We start from the raw sequence: 16540 nt of genomic DNA, 5'->3' as shown, positions 1-16540 counted from the left end.
ATGCATGGCATCATGCCAACATGTTAATAAAAGATACGCTCCTAACCATAAAAACAACCCGTTTATATTTACCTGACAAGGAGCTCTTGTGGGCGTGTGAATTATGACTCCTTGTCTGATTCAGGAGCAAAGACGCAGTGTCATATTGTTATAGAGAGGAGCTCACCCAGTGGGTGATTGGAAGTAAAGCATCTGACTTTGACTCAGAAGACTGTTGTGTACCAACAATGGAAATTGTGTTCTTGTAACCACAACCACAATCCTTTCCCAAGTAGTTGTTGTGTCTAAATCTAACCAAACAATAACAATAGCGGTGGCAGATCTAGTGGGACAGCTAAGCTGAAATATACATAACAATTGTGCATTTTGCAATAACAGCAACAAATTTGGCACAGATGTAGGTTTATATGTTATGAAAAGTTAAGATATCGGGGCACTGCCAATTTGGCCCCTGGGGGCCGTGGCAGCCATTATTTAAAATGGGTGCCAAATAGGCGCTGAATATAAAAAAACAAAACTGATTTTATGACTCTTGATGATTTCCAAAGTGTGGTCAAGCTGATTAGATCAGATGTCAGAAGACCACAGACATGTTTTCTTCCCCCTCTTTATCTTTTAAGGTTGCTTTTTAAAAGCTTTTAACCTGAGAAAAACGCGAAAACCAAATAAAAAGAGCATGGTCACTTCAGTGTCAAACTTCACTTTCTTGCCTTCATGATAGAATGACAACCAGTTCACCTTCAGATCAAAATAGTCAGTCAAATTAATCATTTTTGTAATCGTCAGTATTTATTGTAAGTTTTGTGCTGCGGAAAGCTAATAAAGAAATGAGATTTTTTTTATTCTTTAACAAATCAGATGTGGTCTTGATGCAAACTGCAGGTTCACAAGATGTCGAATGGTTCGGTTCTGGCAGAGGTTTCCACTCTCTGGAGTGTAATTATGCCAACACGACACTTAACTCTTACTGTAGTTATGCCTTGATTGATTTGCACAGATGGCAGCCTTCACTCAAATTCAGACATATATCGAAGGACAGACACCGTCATTTCAGACCAATGAGGAATTGACAGCTTGCTGTTTTCCGTCTGAAACTGGGAAGCATTGACAAATCATGCGTGAGCGAGGACACTTCTAATGGCTTTTTAATGTATACGCTCTTAAACATATTGTTGCTAGATATTATGTGGAGAAATACTCAGCATATTTAACCTTAGATTCATGATTATAACGCAGTGAAGTAGCCATCATCATCACGCTTTATTCCCTAACAATTCCTAATTGTTGCCAACACGATTAAAAGTGGAAGATCTCTCAGGATCAGCTCAGCTTCACTCTTGACGTCCCAAAAATATCCTCCACAAAGTCCTTCTATCCTGTAGCCCCTGACGATGCGGTTTATGTGGCTCTAAATACAGCTAAGAGGCCGTAAGATTGGTGGATCAGTGACTACTGGCTACACACACTCACGAGAACACAGGGCATCAGCAAAGCTGCGCCTCGGAGGGGATTGAACCAGCCATCTGTACTCCGGAGTTTCAGATCATGACAGATCGTGAACTGTTAACAATTGTATCAAAAGCATGGGGTGCAATCAGCTGTGCTACAGCGGGGGCCGGCAACAAATCTAATCCATTGTGAACCTGAAAGAGCGTTTTTTCCTTGTTTCCTTCCATGTTTCCTTACGTCTTTCTTCTCTGCCTCCCTTTCCTCTCTTTACTTTCACTCCTGTTGGTTATTCCTGTCAGCGGCTGCCTGAGCCTCACCGGAGCTTGTATCAACTCCTTCCTCTCCCCGGTGTGACATTCATAGCATTACAATTGAGCCATCAATCTGTCAAGCCTTACCCCCGCTAAGCCACGAGCTGTGGGAAGCGCAGGAGAGGGACAAGTTTACCTCTGCTGCTGTTTCACTTCTCTGTAGTTAGGGCCTAACAACTACAATAAGTCTCAGACATGATGTGGAATAGATACGCTTTTAGCTGCCAGCGGAGGCGAGCCATTCATCGTCATTTTTCACACTCATTTCCTCTTCCACCGCTGGGTACTTTTTGCTGATGACAGAGTTGGAGAAAGCTGTTCTTATTCAGTTGGATTCTCTCTTTTTTTTTTTTTTCACCACCCCCACTGCTACCTCCATACATACACATACCCTCCTCTGCTGTTTCTCAAATCTTCTCTCTTTTCTTTCTCCTTATATTTGTTCCCCCTCTCTCTCTCCCTCCCTGGGTAACGGCAGACTGAGCTCCTGTAAGGAGGAGATAAAGCCCCCCGGCAGGGCAGGACCACAGCTGTCGCCTTCTGACTTCCTGGACAAGCTCATGGGGAAAACATCAGGATATGATGCCCGCATCAGACCCAACTTCAAAGGTAGAGTATATGCCAAGGCAGACCGTCACAGCAGCCCTCAAGAAAATAGAGCAGAAAGCACACAAACACTAGAGAAAAACAAAGAGCGTTCGATCGGTGCTGTGAAAGCCAAACAGCTGACCGTTCTCATGTGTACGAGCCGTATGCCGGTCTGTCAGAAACTATAATAACTTTCTGAGTTTTTCAGCTTTCCAGTATAAATATTGCATCAGCTTATCCGCCTTTTCACCCTGTTTGGTTTCACACAGTGTTGTTAGTTCAACCTAACATCTAATTAACCCTTTGTGGTGTCGGCCAGCTACTTTATTGTTTGGATTTTGACTTATGAGACATAATATGTCACCATGCAGCCCAATCACACTCCAACCCTGTCTCATGAAGGAACTGATTGCTGCCTGGAGTTCTGGTAATGTTTTGTTTGTTTGAAACTTGGTATTTCACCCAGAAGGTGGTGCCTGACATCTTGTGTCCCACAGAGTGTTGTGTGCCTTATTTTCATCGGCTCGCATTGGGTTGTCTCGTCACTTTTTGGATAAAATAGCAAAACCGTAACCTAAAAAAGTTTTTTATTAACCTAATCTTTGCCTTAACCCAAAGATTAAACCTACAGGAGACCTCAGGCCTAATTCTACAGAGATGAGATTTTTGCTCCTTGCAAACGTTGCAACTGCGACAAGACTTTTACCTGACTGACAAATCTCAAAATTCTAATGTTAGCATGAGTGGATAGCGCATATTAAAAGTAGTAACCTGCATTATTTGTACCAAACTAATGTAACTCATCAAAGTGCACTCGGAGCGTGGGCTGAAGGCTGAGAGACGGTCACACAGTGCGTCGAAGCATGCACCGCTACATCCTGCAAAACCATGCCCATCCGGGTAAATGTTTTTAGGGAGTTCCCATGCAAGTCATAGGGAGGGAATCCTGCATGTGGTTAGGTCTAGGGTTTTCAAAGTCTGACACTGTGGACCCCTCCATCAGACAAAATTGAGACAACTGAGCACATGTCCTGTGAGAAAAAAAAAATCAGAAATGAGTATTTTATATATTTTTGTTTCATGATGGTGCCCCCTAGTTTTGCATTTCAAAGTCAGTTTGCAGGCCAGATAGCCAATTAGCTACTCAGCTGCAGCACATTTTAGTAAACTGCATGTAAACAATACATTTAAAAACAAGTTGACTAATAACTGGCTAAATGGCATTTCAGTTGGACTTTAAAAACATTAGGTTATAAGGAGCGTATTTTTATATTCAAAGTGGATTTGTTGACGTTTATGCATGATAATGATATCCTCGGAAAGCACAAGTCATACTGATTCTATGATTATGTGTAGTTATGACTCAGAGAATGAGCAATATTTTTGACGCAAATTCAAAGCAATCGACCACTAAGGGTTTTTAAAGTACCTTCATTGCCTCCATGAGCTGTGTGTCACAGCTGCTGCTGCTGCTTCAACTGCTGACGTGTGTGTTGATAAGCAGGCAAAATCAATGAGCCAAACAACGAAAACTAACTTCCCATTGTTTGTAAAACACTGGCATGAACCTGTCCCTTTTACCTCACGCAGCATCTTTGCCTCACATCTCTCCCACCGCGTCGCTCTGGGGAAAATCTGCAGAAAATCTGCATTTAGGCAACAGAAGCACTTGCTGTAGGTGCTAATGACATGGACGTTGTATGGCAAGAGTTACTCCCAGAATAATGTAGTGAAAAATTAGCAAATACAAGTGCAAAAACAGTTCCTCAATATGTCGATAAAAACATAATTCATGTGACGTTTTCTCACTGAATGTATTTGCTGTTGCAAAGTAGTAGCATAGAAATGTAATTTGACATGGCAGGGTTGCACACTGGCGATTTTCTCAGACACAAAAATCCTAGTTTTAACTATCCCAATGTCCCTAGAATTGTTTTTCTTAAAACTTTTTTTGAGTTTGGTTTCAGTAAATGAGATTTCTTTTGGGCTATAATTACAGCTGAAGAAAGGCTTGAGAAAAACACATACTTTCTCTTATAGTGCATTTAAGGATCTTCAACAGCAGAAGTGGAGCTTGCATGACTGAAAATGAATGAAGAAAACTGCAGTAAATCTTAAAAAAGCCACAGGAGATGTACAGTACAATATAATAGGTATATTTTAATATGGTGTGATCTCATGAATCTGAGGGGAGAGATGTGTAAATTCAGTCTGTTTTTTTTTCTTTCCTCAGGCCCAGCTGTGAATGTCACCTGTAATATTTTCATCAACAGCTTTGGGTCCATCACAGAAACTACAATGGTAAGAAGACCTTGGAGATTTCAAATGTTTCACATGTTAGAGAGGCAAAAACAACTTAAAATCAACATAATGAGGTTTAAAAAACCCTCAAAGATTATGTATTATGGTTTGTATTGGTTTATAATTGTACCTCTCCTGTGATTTATATATGGGAATATTGAAACACTCCATCCTCTTTCTTTCCTACCGACTTCTTTGCTAATCCACTCGGTGCTGAAGCCGTTCCCTCATTTCTGTGTTTCCTGGAGCATAACAGTGCAACCTTCAGAGACCAATGGGTCACTGACATGCTGATAATGAACTGTCCACTCTGCAATTAAAATGAAAAATTGAGAAAATGGATGAAAAAGGAGGTATGGGAGAGAGGACGAGAGGGGTTCAGGGAGAAATGGCTGTCCTCAAGTGTGCATTTACAGTGTTATAGTTTGCTGGGTCAGCACAATACCGCAGTGGACTGTTTAAGGGTGTCTGAGGGAGGCCCATGGTCAGACCGCCAGTCAGGTCGACAACACTAATGATGTCATTGTATATGCGCTGGTGAAGCATGCTTTTCATTCAAACAAATGAAGAGAACAAGAAAGAAAAAGGAACAATGTTTCGATGCCTAAAGATGAATTCTGAATTAATTGCACAGATTAGAATTCTAATTTAATTACTCATCTATGCTGGCTGCAGGCAGGAGTGATTGTGTTGCGTACTTGTCCTTGGCATGGCTCGCATTGCCAACCCTCGGCTCACCAGCAGCACATGGCTGCAACGGTTGAACAAACAGTACAACCATCTTATTCAATCGGTTAGGAAAATCTGATGAATATGGTGAGGCAGGAGCATTTCAGCAAGAGTGATGCCTTTATTATCCTGAACCACTGAGGTTACATTACTAAAGATGGATCATCTGTAATAAACCTAGCACTTGCACCAGTCATTATGATTGGGAGATGAGTTAAATAGTATTTTTACAACCTTTTACAGTTGCAAACAATGATGACATACGTACAGTAAGTGTGCGCGCAGTTTGGCAACGGAAGTACGATGGAGTGCAATAGCTTGTCAAGCTACGCAAGGACATTAACCACCAAAGATCACAATTATAACCTAAACAAATTGACTGTCCAGATTTCTGTGCTATCAGTGAGTGAGTAGAAGACATTAGGAAGTGGCCAGATATATACACGTATGTGGTGGAGAAACCTAGCCTGTAACGTTAAACCAGCGAGCATACACGAGATGCTTACAACTACGTTATCTGTGGTCATGTTCAGAACATCAAATACCATGGAAGACTCAGACAGTTTTGAGTTTATTGAGTTTTAAAATGGGCACTACAAACAACCATATGCAACACGTTTAGCAGCCATAGACGTCGTTGGTGTTTTGGTTTAACGAGTGACCGTGTTAACTGGTGCCTCTCGGCTGAATGTGTCGTGGTTGCTCGTATGTAGTGACGGCAGCTGTTGAAAACATGAACCAAACCAAAGCAAATGTAGGTGTCCTCGAAAAAGCCTTCAATAAATTTGAAATACGCACTCATCTGTGTGTGTGTGTGTGTGTGTGTGTGTGTGTGTGTGTGTGTGTAAATTCGATCGAGGCATATGGCCGCTCATCCACAGCCTGGTTCTGCCCAAGGTTTCTACCCATTAAAGGAGAGTTTTTTCTTGCCACTGTTGCACCTAGTGCATGCTTATGGGGATCTCTTGTTGGGTCTCTAAATCATAGAGTACGGTCTAGACCTGCTCTATATGAAAAGCGTCTTGAGATAACTTTGGTTATGATTTGACGCTATATAAAAATAAATTGAATTGAAATGAAATTACCACGAGCACCACGGACTTATTCGTAGAGTACAAAAGCTTCAGTCATCTTAAATTCAATATCAGTTACAATAGACTCCAATAGTAACCAGTAACAGAACATTCCCATCTCTTCTGCAGCAGAATGATCCACTTCCAAGCTCTCCATCTGTGCTACAACCTTCACCGATGGTATATATTTCCATTAACTACCCTGACTTCTTCCACAGGACTACAGGCTCAATGTGTTTCTACGGCAGAAATGGAACGACCCTCGCCTGGCGTACAGTGAATACCCCGACGACTCCCTTGATCTGGATCCATCCATGTTGGACTCTATCTGGAAACCTGATTTATTCTTTGCAAACGAGAAAGGAGCCAATTTCCACGAGGTCACCACTGATAACAAGCTGCTGCGGATTTTCCAAGATGGCAGCGTTCTGTACAGCATCAGGTAACTACAGATAATATTCCCAAAACCCCTGTTGGAGAATGACATCAGAGGGGCTTAATGGAGATGTAGCTGCAGTATGAAGTGGAAAATCCTGTGCATGTCATTCATGCATTTAACAGCTTTGATAGTAAATTAAGAGTTTAAACTTTATAATGATAAAAACATTGCTATGCCTTTACATATATCTGCACTTTAATTTATATAATCAACATGAAACTAGTCACCATACATAAAAGCAGTTTATGTAATTTTGGGAACATTTCTGCCAAATAAAGTGAAGAAAACTAGAAGGCAAACAAATCCCACTCATACACGACCTCTTGACCACAATTGCAGCAGTTTGAATTGAATTGCCAATCACACACACTCCCTATTGCACCTTTCCGTCCACTTAGGTGTCACCGCAGGTCACTAAAATACTAAATGGGGGCAGGCGTGGACAAAATGCACGGAAATGTCAAGTGGCAAGTGAGCGACTTTGAAGTCTGTTTGTGTAATGACTACACTGGATGGGAAATTTAATCTATAAGAGGGGATGACACCTTTCAGGCTGTTCTCATACACCGTTTGTAGCTATACCTAAGAAAAGTGATGCACTATAATTCGTATATATCCAACAAAATGTTTCGTATTTATTATTTACCAATTGGTTGGTAAAAAAAACACCGGACTTTCGCCCAGGAGACCGGTGTTCGTACCCTGTGAGAAACCAGAAGTCAACGTTGATTTATCTGTCACGTAACTTCCGTACTTAAGTTACGCCACTTCTGGAGTTATTTTAACCCAAATCAAGAACGTTTCCTAAACCTAACTAAGTTGTTTTGTAGCCTAAACCTAACCAAGTTGTTTCCTGTGAAAACAAACGTTTTTGGTTTTTTTAAAAGACTGGTGCGGAAATTGACACATGCATCACGTGGTGCTGGACATTCGTAGGAAAACGCACAAAAAATTAGGACGTTTTGTAAGCTATCATACGAACCGTTGTGTGAGGATACGTTGCACCTTCGTGGTCCCTACTTGCGTGTCACATGAGTTCCCATTTTACAATTTTAAACTTCAACATCTTGAAAATGTAATGAAACCAACATGTGGACTAAATGTGTGCAAACATTAAGTCTTTGCACATTCCAGGGATCAAATCAAGTGCAACACATTATTTTGCATATAAAAAAGACACTCATTTCACCACTGTGAAGCCCTCTCTTGGGTACTTTTCTATAAAATATGATGTTGTTTTAAAAAATTAAGTGCAAACAGTAATAATGTTTTGATTTCATTATATTTCTATGTTTGCTTTGGGAAGAGGGAGAGCCATACAACTTAAATCCTCTGTTGCAAATCCAGATAATCACCACCTCATACCTCCGATTTACTGCGTCCTCTAGATTTGCTTACCAACTAGGTTTAGTAATGATGGATCAAGCATCTTTGTGTGCACTAAATACATGACTCAATTAATCCAATGTTAGGAGAATCAATCACTTGGGTATTTTGTAGTTGGTTCTTCAGCTGAAAAAGATAGTGTGTCATCATAACACAGTAGCAAATGGGTGCCTGTGTGTATACTGCTGGCGGCTCTTGTCTCGCCTCTGGGCGATGCATTACAGCAGGTAATTACACAGTTTTCCTCCAGACAGACTCCCAAATAGCGCTCTCACTCTCTTCTCTGAGGATTGTTTTGAAGGCTTAATGCATCAACACCACAACACATAAAAGTAAGGATGACTCCACCAATTACTTTGCCATTACTGTGGTGCGACATGTAATCAAACGGTAGAGTAACTCAATATGCTTTCCAATCTCTTTTTAAACAGAAAAATCTGTTTGGTTTTCTCATTTGTCCAATTGTATTTGAATTGAACACACACACTCTTGACTCCTGTTTCATACTTTTGCAAAACAAAGCAGCTTGGCACTGATTTATTCCACTGTTCTTGAACTCTGTTAACCCATCATTTCTCCTTGAGCTTTTGGTGTCTTTTCCTTGAGCCCCTTCTGTGCCTTTTGACATCCCCTATTGCTCCTCTTCTCTTTTCCAATCTGTTTTTCTATCTCAGGCTGACTCTTGTACTGTCCTGCCCTATGGACTTGAAGAATTTCCCAATGGACATTCAGACCTGTACAATGCAGCTTGAAAGCTGTGAGTCTTCTTCTCTTTTTCCTCTTGTCTCACATTCCTCTTTTAATCTACCCCCCTCTTCTTGATTTTCTACCTTTTGCCTGTCTTGTAAAGTGTCTAATCTTGCTATATTCCAAGAGATAGGAACTGCATCGTGATTATAAATGTGTGTCATTATTGGGATATATTATTCCCAGATTCCATGTGGAGAATGGTTCCTTATGTTTTCTAATTGCATCTCATGCGTTCTCCAAAATCAAAAATTCAACAGCCAAAGTGCAAAGTATGGACTAAACCGTGTGTGTTTGTCTGCTCCGATCTAGCTTAGACTACTACCTACAATAACCCAGCGTGACTTCCAAACTATTTTGTGGGTTTTACAGGCTAAATAATTAAAAAAGCCCTTTTCACGACAAGCACATCCATTGTGTAGTATTTCCCCACCGTGTGAGAGCCATTCATGGATGCTACTAGATCAGAGTGGAGGCTAACGTTAGCGTCTCTCGCCAAACACATTGGGTCATCACGCTAAAAGGCTTTTTTCTTCTCTCAAATATCAAAGTAAAACATTTAATATACAATGTTCTCGTTTTGAAATGAGTCCGCTACAACCATCAAGTCAGCCAGAGACAGGTTGTGTTCGAAAGTGCAAACTATGGTACAGCATATCACATACCAACTGTACGTACTGCCTTCTAAATTAACAATTAAGTATGCAATTACCAGCAGACTGTTCACACTGAAGTAAACTTAAGCAATAAGTCTTCTCTGCATCACATGACTGTATCCATCATGACGTTACAGCCACCGTTGAATGAAAATTGTTTATCACAAATGTAAATCAACATTAGAGCTTCCACTCAATTTAATATTTTCCCGTATTAATTCAAGGCATATCAAAATTATTAAATATTTTAGTGTTAAATATGATTTCTAGGGTACATTATATGAGTGAGCTCCAGCGTTTTTCTTCTTAACTGTATCTTAACGTCACTCGCTATCATTCATAATTATTTTATCCAATCAAATCAAGAGCCGCAATGCATTTCAGGGCGGTTGAGTGTGTCCAGTAAGCTCTCGTCTCCTCAAAAATTCTTGCTAATACATCTGGGCATTTCTCACGTACAAAAAAACTACATACCATGCAGTTGGAACACAGTACATTCTCAATTTTTACGTCAAACTTAGTATCGACATTATGTCTAAATTATTATGTATAAACAGCCACTGACGGCGTTTATGACCAACTTACTAAGGTTCGTGTCTAGTTTGCGAAAACGTGCAAAAACTCTTGCGAGACACGCTTCCCGATGACCTAACCTTAACCATTCGAGGTCAATGCCTAACCGTAACCATCTCACAAGAGTTTTGCAACTTGGGGGTTACCTTCTTCACACGACCCATATGAAGCTAACGAAGGCTCAATAAGCTAAATATTAGCTACATCTGACTGTTTAAACAAAATCAGTGCTTGCTGGTTATAAATGCTTTTATCTACCACTGTCTGAGATCAAGGACCCATTATTTTGAAAATTACTAAGAATATTAACAAAAAAATCTGCACCAATTTTCATTGTAAACTGCATAAATGCAAAGCTTGACAGGTGTAGCAACAGAAAGGGGTGGTGGGGCTTAGCAAACGGGTCAATTGCTCACTATTCTTTACAAATTTACTCCACATTTATTATAACTGGAGTGTTCAAGAAATGTGCAAAAAGTCATTTGAAACCTTTTAAAATGTTATTACATTGATAAAAATGTAGGCGAAGAATAATATTCTCCCCCTTTCAGTCTTCCCTTGCCTTTAGCAGAGATAGCATCTGCCCTCGTGAAACCAATTTCCAGGATATAAATAATAAAACTTTAATTTTGTGTCCCTTTTATTATATGTGACCCACCCCCTGTGCCTAGAGGTGACCCAATTTCCCGTCATAGGGACAAAAGAATTTAAGTGATAGCGAAAGGGAGGAAAGGAGCACTCGTACCATGAAGTCACTGCACCTTTTCAGAAGCATCTCTCACAAATAAATGAGTCAAGCTGAATGCTGGTATCTCTACCTGCGTCCTTATCTGATTCAACAACAACAAGAGGTATTGGTTTGTTTAGAACTAGTTACTCCCTCTCCGTACAGGAGGCAGCATGATTTATGTCTGCAAATTAACACAGGGACAAACAGATAAAAAAAAATCCCATAAATTTTGTGCACAACTTACGTCAGACAGCATAAAAACAAAAATATAAAGACAGTTTACCCTTTAGGAGTGGAAGGGAGAGGACAAACAGATGTGTGCTTAAAGCAGATGTGTGTGTGTGTGTATCACATCACAGCGCCATTAGAGGAGACGTGATCATTCCTGATTAAAGGCCTGCTGAGGAAACTTGGCCTTGTGTTGACAAGTGCTAGTACACCACCCAAGGGTGTGATCACCTTGGCTAGAGCTCGATGTTAAGAGGACATTATAGATTTTACTGCCACTACTGGAGCTGCCGAAAAACATGAGAAAGCGAGAGTGAGGCGGTTGATGAAAAAGAAAAAAAGAGAGGAGATCTTTGGGGTTTGAGAGAGCCAAGGCCAATCTTCTTTACTGGCCTTTGATGCCACGGGTTGTGTAGATCTATAAATAGAACCAACAATACGATTCTGCCTTATTCTGACACATCAAAGCTCCGTATATGCAGCTTATACCACTTCGCTTTGCCTTGAGCCATTAGCGTCCAGTAACTTCAAACCCCCACTTTGTAACTTACACCATAAGTGAAAAGCAAGACGAGGAATCTGAAACATAACTGTGGCTTTTGAGGTTTTTATATCACTCTGTAGCTTCCCAGTGATGTTCCTTATGTGTTCAAATCCCAAAACATTTACATTTTGGTCAAAGTATATATGTTTTAGCATCAAAATGCTATTTTCCCAAGCCCTTCTAAAAACGTTTTCCCACGAGACCTGACGTAGGTTTCTGCACGATGACGCTGCTACATGTACAGTATATATACATTCTTAAAGTCAATGCATTAACGTTATACACAGTAACTTAGATGGCGGTCGGCATGCTCCCAGTTTGGAGAAGCAGACAGGAGTAATGGCATGGAAGCTAAGCAATATACTGCTGTTGACGCCACATTAGTTTGGATCCGAAAGTCACACAATAACAAACTAACTAACTGATCGATCGATGCAGCAGTAGACCAGCAACTCCTGTGTTCTGCGAGGTAAAATGACTGGTTTTGTGAATGGAGTCTGGTGGCTTTGAAGACAGCAATATAACGGCTTCAGTTCCCCGGCAGACAGGGCTGTCTGACGGCGAGGTAAAGCGGTGTGCACATTATTCATAACCTTATTGTTTAGCTTCGATTAGCTTACTTTGGTAACCTACGTCGCTGCTTTTGGCAACGGCTGAGGGGCGTCCTTTAAGATAGTTGCTTTCATTAGGTGAACAGCTTTTTAACATGAAAAAGACATGTGGCTAACTCATTCCTTTACCTAGCTGAGATATTCCAGACATTATGCCTCATGAATTTCATTGTTATTACATCTTAAACATTATATCACATGTTTTTTTTGACACCTCTCAGCTGTAACTGGCTCATTATCTTGGGAAAGCATTGGTATTCCCCTTGCTTGTTGCAGCAGGTTGTGTGTATGACAGTGAATTCATAAACAAGATTTTTTGTTTTCCCAGGCATGTGGACTAATGTATAACATCTTGAATAATTGATGTCTTTGTACCTCGGGTCCTAAAGGGTCCCAGTGGACATCGGTATTATTCAGATGTGCAAGAAATTCTGTATCGTTGTTGTTGCATGTGGCATGTGGCATGCATTTTTAATACACTTATAATCAGGTAGCTGTGAGAAGGAGTGCAACACTACATTACTTTTATTACACACACTAATCAGCTCGGTACGTGTTAGCACATACAGCATCTCCAACCGTCAGAGGCAGATATGCTCCTCATGTCCCCCCTTCATTCTGTAACCTTCAACAACACGACTGGAGCTGTGGTGGGTGACCTTTACTGTGACAAACATGATGGCAGAGGGTAGCTGGTAGCTGGACAGATGGGCAAAAGCGACATTATATATCACCACACTTTTCCAAGTGTCATTCTCTCTCTTTCTCTCTCTCTCTCTCTCTCTGGGTCTCATTAGCCAAGGTTTCTCATGTTTCTCATGCATAGATGTTATACGATGGTAACAAGATCCCAATTAGAGTTGTGGTGTAGGAAAGAAATTAGGTTAAGGAGGAAGAAGGGGATGAGGATCACAGCAGTACTGATAACAAGAATGGGAATATTTAACAGCTAGTGCAGCTATGCAATATGTTGAAATATACAGTAAAAAGCTTCATTTTTCTGGTACTTATAGCAATAACAAACGTTAATGATACATCCATATATTGTATATAAAAAGTGGATGCAGTCACTGTGACGTCATCCATTGGTTTGTGGACTGCGTTTTCAGTTTAGCATTTTGGCAAATGCCGTGGTGACATAATGAGATGTATCATCTTAGCAAGGTTTGCCAAAATTTGTCTTAAATTATGTGCATGGAAAGAGGAAAAATAGGAGAATTCATCAATATAATCTAAGCTAAAGTGTAAAAAGATGACACATCTTCAATCTTCAATATCTTCTCTTTATCTCCTCTGTTCTCTTTTCACAGTTGGTTACACCATGAATGACTTGATCTTCGAGTGGCTGTCTGACAACCCCGTTCAGGTGGCCGATGATCTCACACTCCCCCAGTTTGTGCTTAAAGATGAGATGGATTTGGGCTACTGCACGAAGCATTACAACACAGGTACATAATGAATTCTAGATACGGTGTCGAGAAACCAGGGACCCCACGCTGAAAATCCAAATTGTAATTGAGTGCTTCAGCTTATTTCTTCTCCAGAGGCATGTAAAATGAGTTAGGTATGCAACAGAGATTACTCAGCAACGACAACAACGTGAAGAACACTGTAAACTGTTGGTTCTTGTTGGGATTTAACCTATGACTTTGCTGTATGGTAAAAACTTACACATACATCTACTTCTATTGTTCTATTGTGTCTGCAGGTAAATTCACCTGCATCGAGGTGAAGTTCCACCTGGAACGTCAAATGGGCTACTACTTGATCCAGATGTACATCCCCTCCCTCCTCATCGTCATCCTCTCCTGGGTGTCTTTCTGGATAAACATGGACGCTGCACCAGCCAGAGTGGGTCTGGGCATCACCACCGTACTGACTATGACCACGCAGAGCTCTGGGTCGAGGGCCTCGCTGCCCAAGGTGGGTCTGGAGACGAGTGACAAAGATGTATAGATAGTGATGTAGAATAAAAAGTGAGAAAGAATGCTTATGGCGGGTGGAAGGGGAGGTGGATGGGTCCAACAAACACAGGACTTTAAAACAAGAGGCCGGTGTTCAAGACCGGAATTTTGTAAGTTACGTTGTAGTGATGTTTGTGACGTGTTTTCCGTACTTATGTTGTTTCCATATGTATTCTGCTTAGTTTACATACTTATTTTAATGCCAACCATAACGTTTTTCCTAAACCTAACTAAGTGGTTTTGTTGCCTAAACACAAGTGAGTGGTTTTGTTGCCCCCTGCTGGTACTGCACCTTCATACACGCGTGAATGCATTTTATTCCCTTCCGAATAAGCAAGTATGTGTGAGAGGAAATAGGCATTACATAATGCTCAACAAAAAGGTCAGTGACTAAAATGGAAAATAACCTAATAAACAGATTTTACAGTTCAAAACTTCTCCAACATTTTGCTCCAACATATCCCCCAAAACGTGATAAATGATTTAGAACTAAATTACATTACCTTTCGTACCTGATATTTCCTTACAAGGACGACCCAAGTGCTCCATGAAACAAGTGACGCACGCTCAATGGAATACAGTACCGAGAGCTTCGAAATATATACATATACTGGTTGTGTCGGCCAAAGTTGGGTAAAAGAGGCATTTGGAGGGAGCTTTGGAAAATGATGACATATTAGAGCGTATTTAGTCCTGAAATGCTGACTCTGCATGATGCAGTCCCCGATTTAGGACGAGGCTGGAGATTAACGAGGGAGACAAACAAGGGCCAGGTTGGGTTAGGACACTGGCATGTGAAAGACATGCAGGGCAGAGCACACAGATCCCTGAGGAGGAGGTTAGGGAGCAGAGGAGAGACAGACTGTATTATACCGTCATGACGGTAAATACTTTTTTTCTGATTGGATAAAAATGTGTTTTAGAATACCTTGACGATAGACGACCGGCCAACAGTTTAACCGACGTTCTAGATCAGTGCACAAAGTATATTAGATTGCTTGTAACCATAGCAACAGCACTCCGGCCCGGTGCTACATTACCAGTTAACTCTCACTGATGGTGGTGGAGTCTGTCTGCTTCGTGTGCTTTTTTACCCTCAGGAAGTCTTTCTTTTTTTTTTAACTTTATTAAAAGGGGGAATAATCGCTGAGAGCCAGGTTCCCTATTTAAGTATACTTTCACACAGCTACACACACATTAACACCTGGATGTTGCCCAGTACAACCACAGTCTTATCTGCCAGTCACTAAGCAGCTCCTCTGGAACAGCATTCACGGTTTCTAGGAAACAACAACAGTTGCATCAGTTATCTGATATGCTCGGTCAGCGGCAACTGAGGTCAAAGTTGAAATAATTTGAGCTTTGAGCGCAGAGCTCAGAGGCAATTTTTAGCAGTGTGCCATGCCAAAGGAAAGGCTTCCACCTAGCACCGCTCTCCCCATAGGAAAACGATGGTAATAGCAATTTTACTGCTGATCATGTGTGGGCGGCTCAAGTGGTGGTAATTTGGCAGGGGGAGCGCTGCTCTTTCCTTACCCAAATTTAATCAATGTTCCCAAACTTTATGGCTTGCAATCCCTTAAAATGAAGAGAAGTCTACATGGGTTCTGGCTGTAGTGTGGATGGGAGTTAGTCCTTCTTAGATTGTTTCATTTGAAATATATTTAGAGGCCTGAAGAGGTCAAAGTATCCAGTATTTGTCAGGAAAAAATAAAGTGAGAAAATCTGCAGGTACAGCGACAGTTTCACTTGTTTCCTATAGTGTATCTTAGTGTATCTGAATCTTGAAACAAAACCAACACATTCTCACTCCCAACTCGTCAAATACCGACGCTTGGTCAGTGGCCCTACGCTTCAAACTATGACGCTCTAGGAAGCCTGCCAGTTTTGGACGTGTCAGGTACAGCGTGTCAATACACACTCGTTACATGCATAGTGTCTTTTCAAAATAAACTTCCGTTTTCAAAGGAAGTTAGATTTAGGCAACAAAACCACAGAGTCAAGTCGATCACAATCTTTTCCTAACCCTGACTAATGACTCACGTGACTAGCGACTGACGGGACTGACGATACCAACAAGTCACGTGACTAGCGACTGACATGACAAATAAGTCAACGGTAAGTTTTAGTTTAACGCAGGACACGAACAGCGGTCTCGTGGTTGAAAGTCCTCTGTTTGTTTGACCCATCGACCACCACTCCCATCCGCCC

At 41.0% G+C, this 16540-nt stretch overlaps 1 protein-coding gene and 2 long non-coding RNA genes across 8 annotated transcripts in view; 1 reads left to right on the top strand and 2 right to left on the bottom strand.

The window, feature by feature from the left end:
- The window catches only part of LOC141775731 (uncharacterized), a 71876-nt gene that overhangs the window by 28947 nt on the left and 26389 nt on the right, over positions 1-16540 (bottom strand). The window lies entirely within an intron of this gene.
- The window catches only part of glra4a (glycine receptor, alpha 4a), a 54121-nt gene that overhangs the window by 28619 nt on the left and 8962 nt on the right, over positions 1-16540 (top strand). For 4 of the 5 annotated variants that reach the window (XM_074649355.1, XM_074649354.1, XM_074649352.1 and 1 more), the window contains exons 2-7: positions 2239-2369; positions 4582-4649; positions 6670-6893; positions 8951-9033; positions 13676-13813; positions 14074-14288. In XM_074649355.1, coding sequence (XP_074505456.1) covers positions 2239-2369; positions 4582-4649; positions 6670-6893; positions 8951-9033; positions 13676-13813; positions 14074-14288 — 859 coding nt within the window. Of the gene's footprint in view, positions 1-1797; positions 2089-2238; positions 2370-4581; positions 4650-6669; positions 6894-8950; positions 9034-13675; positions 13814-14073; positions 14289-16540 lie in introns of those variants that run through there. The other variant, XM_074649351.1, reaches the window with a different exon arrangement.
- On the bottom strand, positions 13725-15779 carry LOC141775729 (uncharacterized). 2 transcript variants are annotated; one of them, XR_012595666.1, is made up of 3 exons: positions 14833-15779; positions 14084-14294; positions 13725-13861 (listed from the first exon to the last, which is right to left on the bottom strand). It is a non-coding gene; the product is annotated as an uncharacterized LOC141775729 (long non-coding RNA). The 2 variants fall into 2 exon arrangements; XR_012595667.1 differs by having other exon boundaries at positions 14842-15779.

This window comes from Sebastes fasciatus, chromosome 10, assembly GCF_043250625.1.
Source record: "Sebastes fasciatus isolate fSebFas1 chromosome 10, fSebFas1.pri, whole genome shotgun sequence".
NCBI classification, from domain to species: domain Eukaryota; kingdom Metazoa; phylum Chordata; class Actinopteri; order Perciformes; family Sebastidae; genus Sebastes; species Sebastes fasciatus.
Note: the sequence above shows the minus strand (reverse complement) of the source record. Positions and strands in the feature narration are given on the sequence as shown.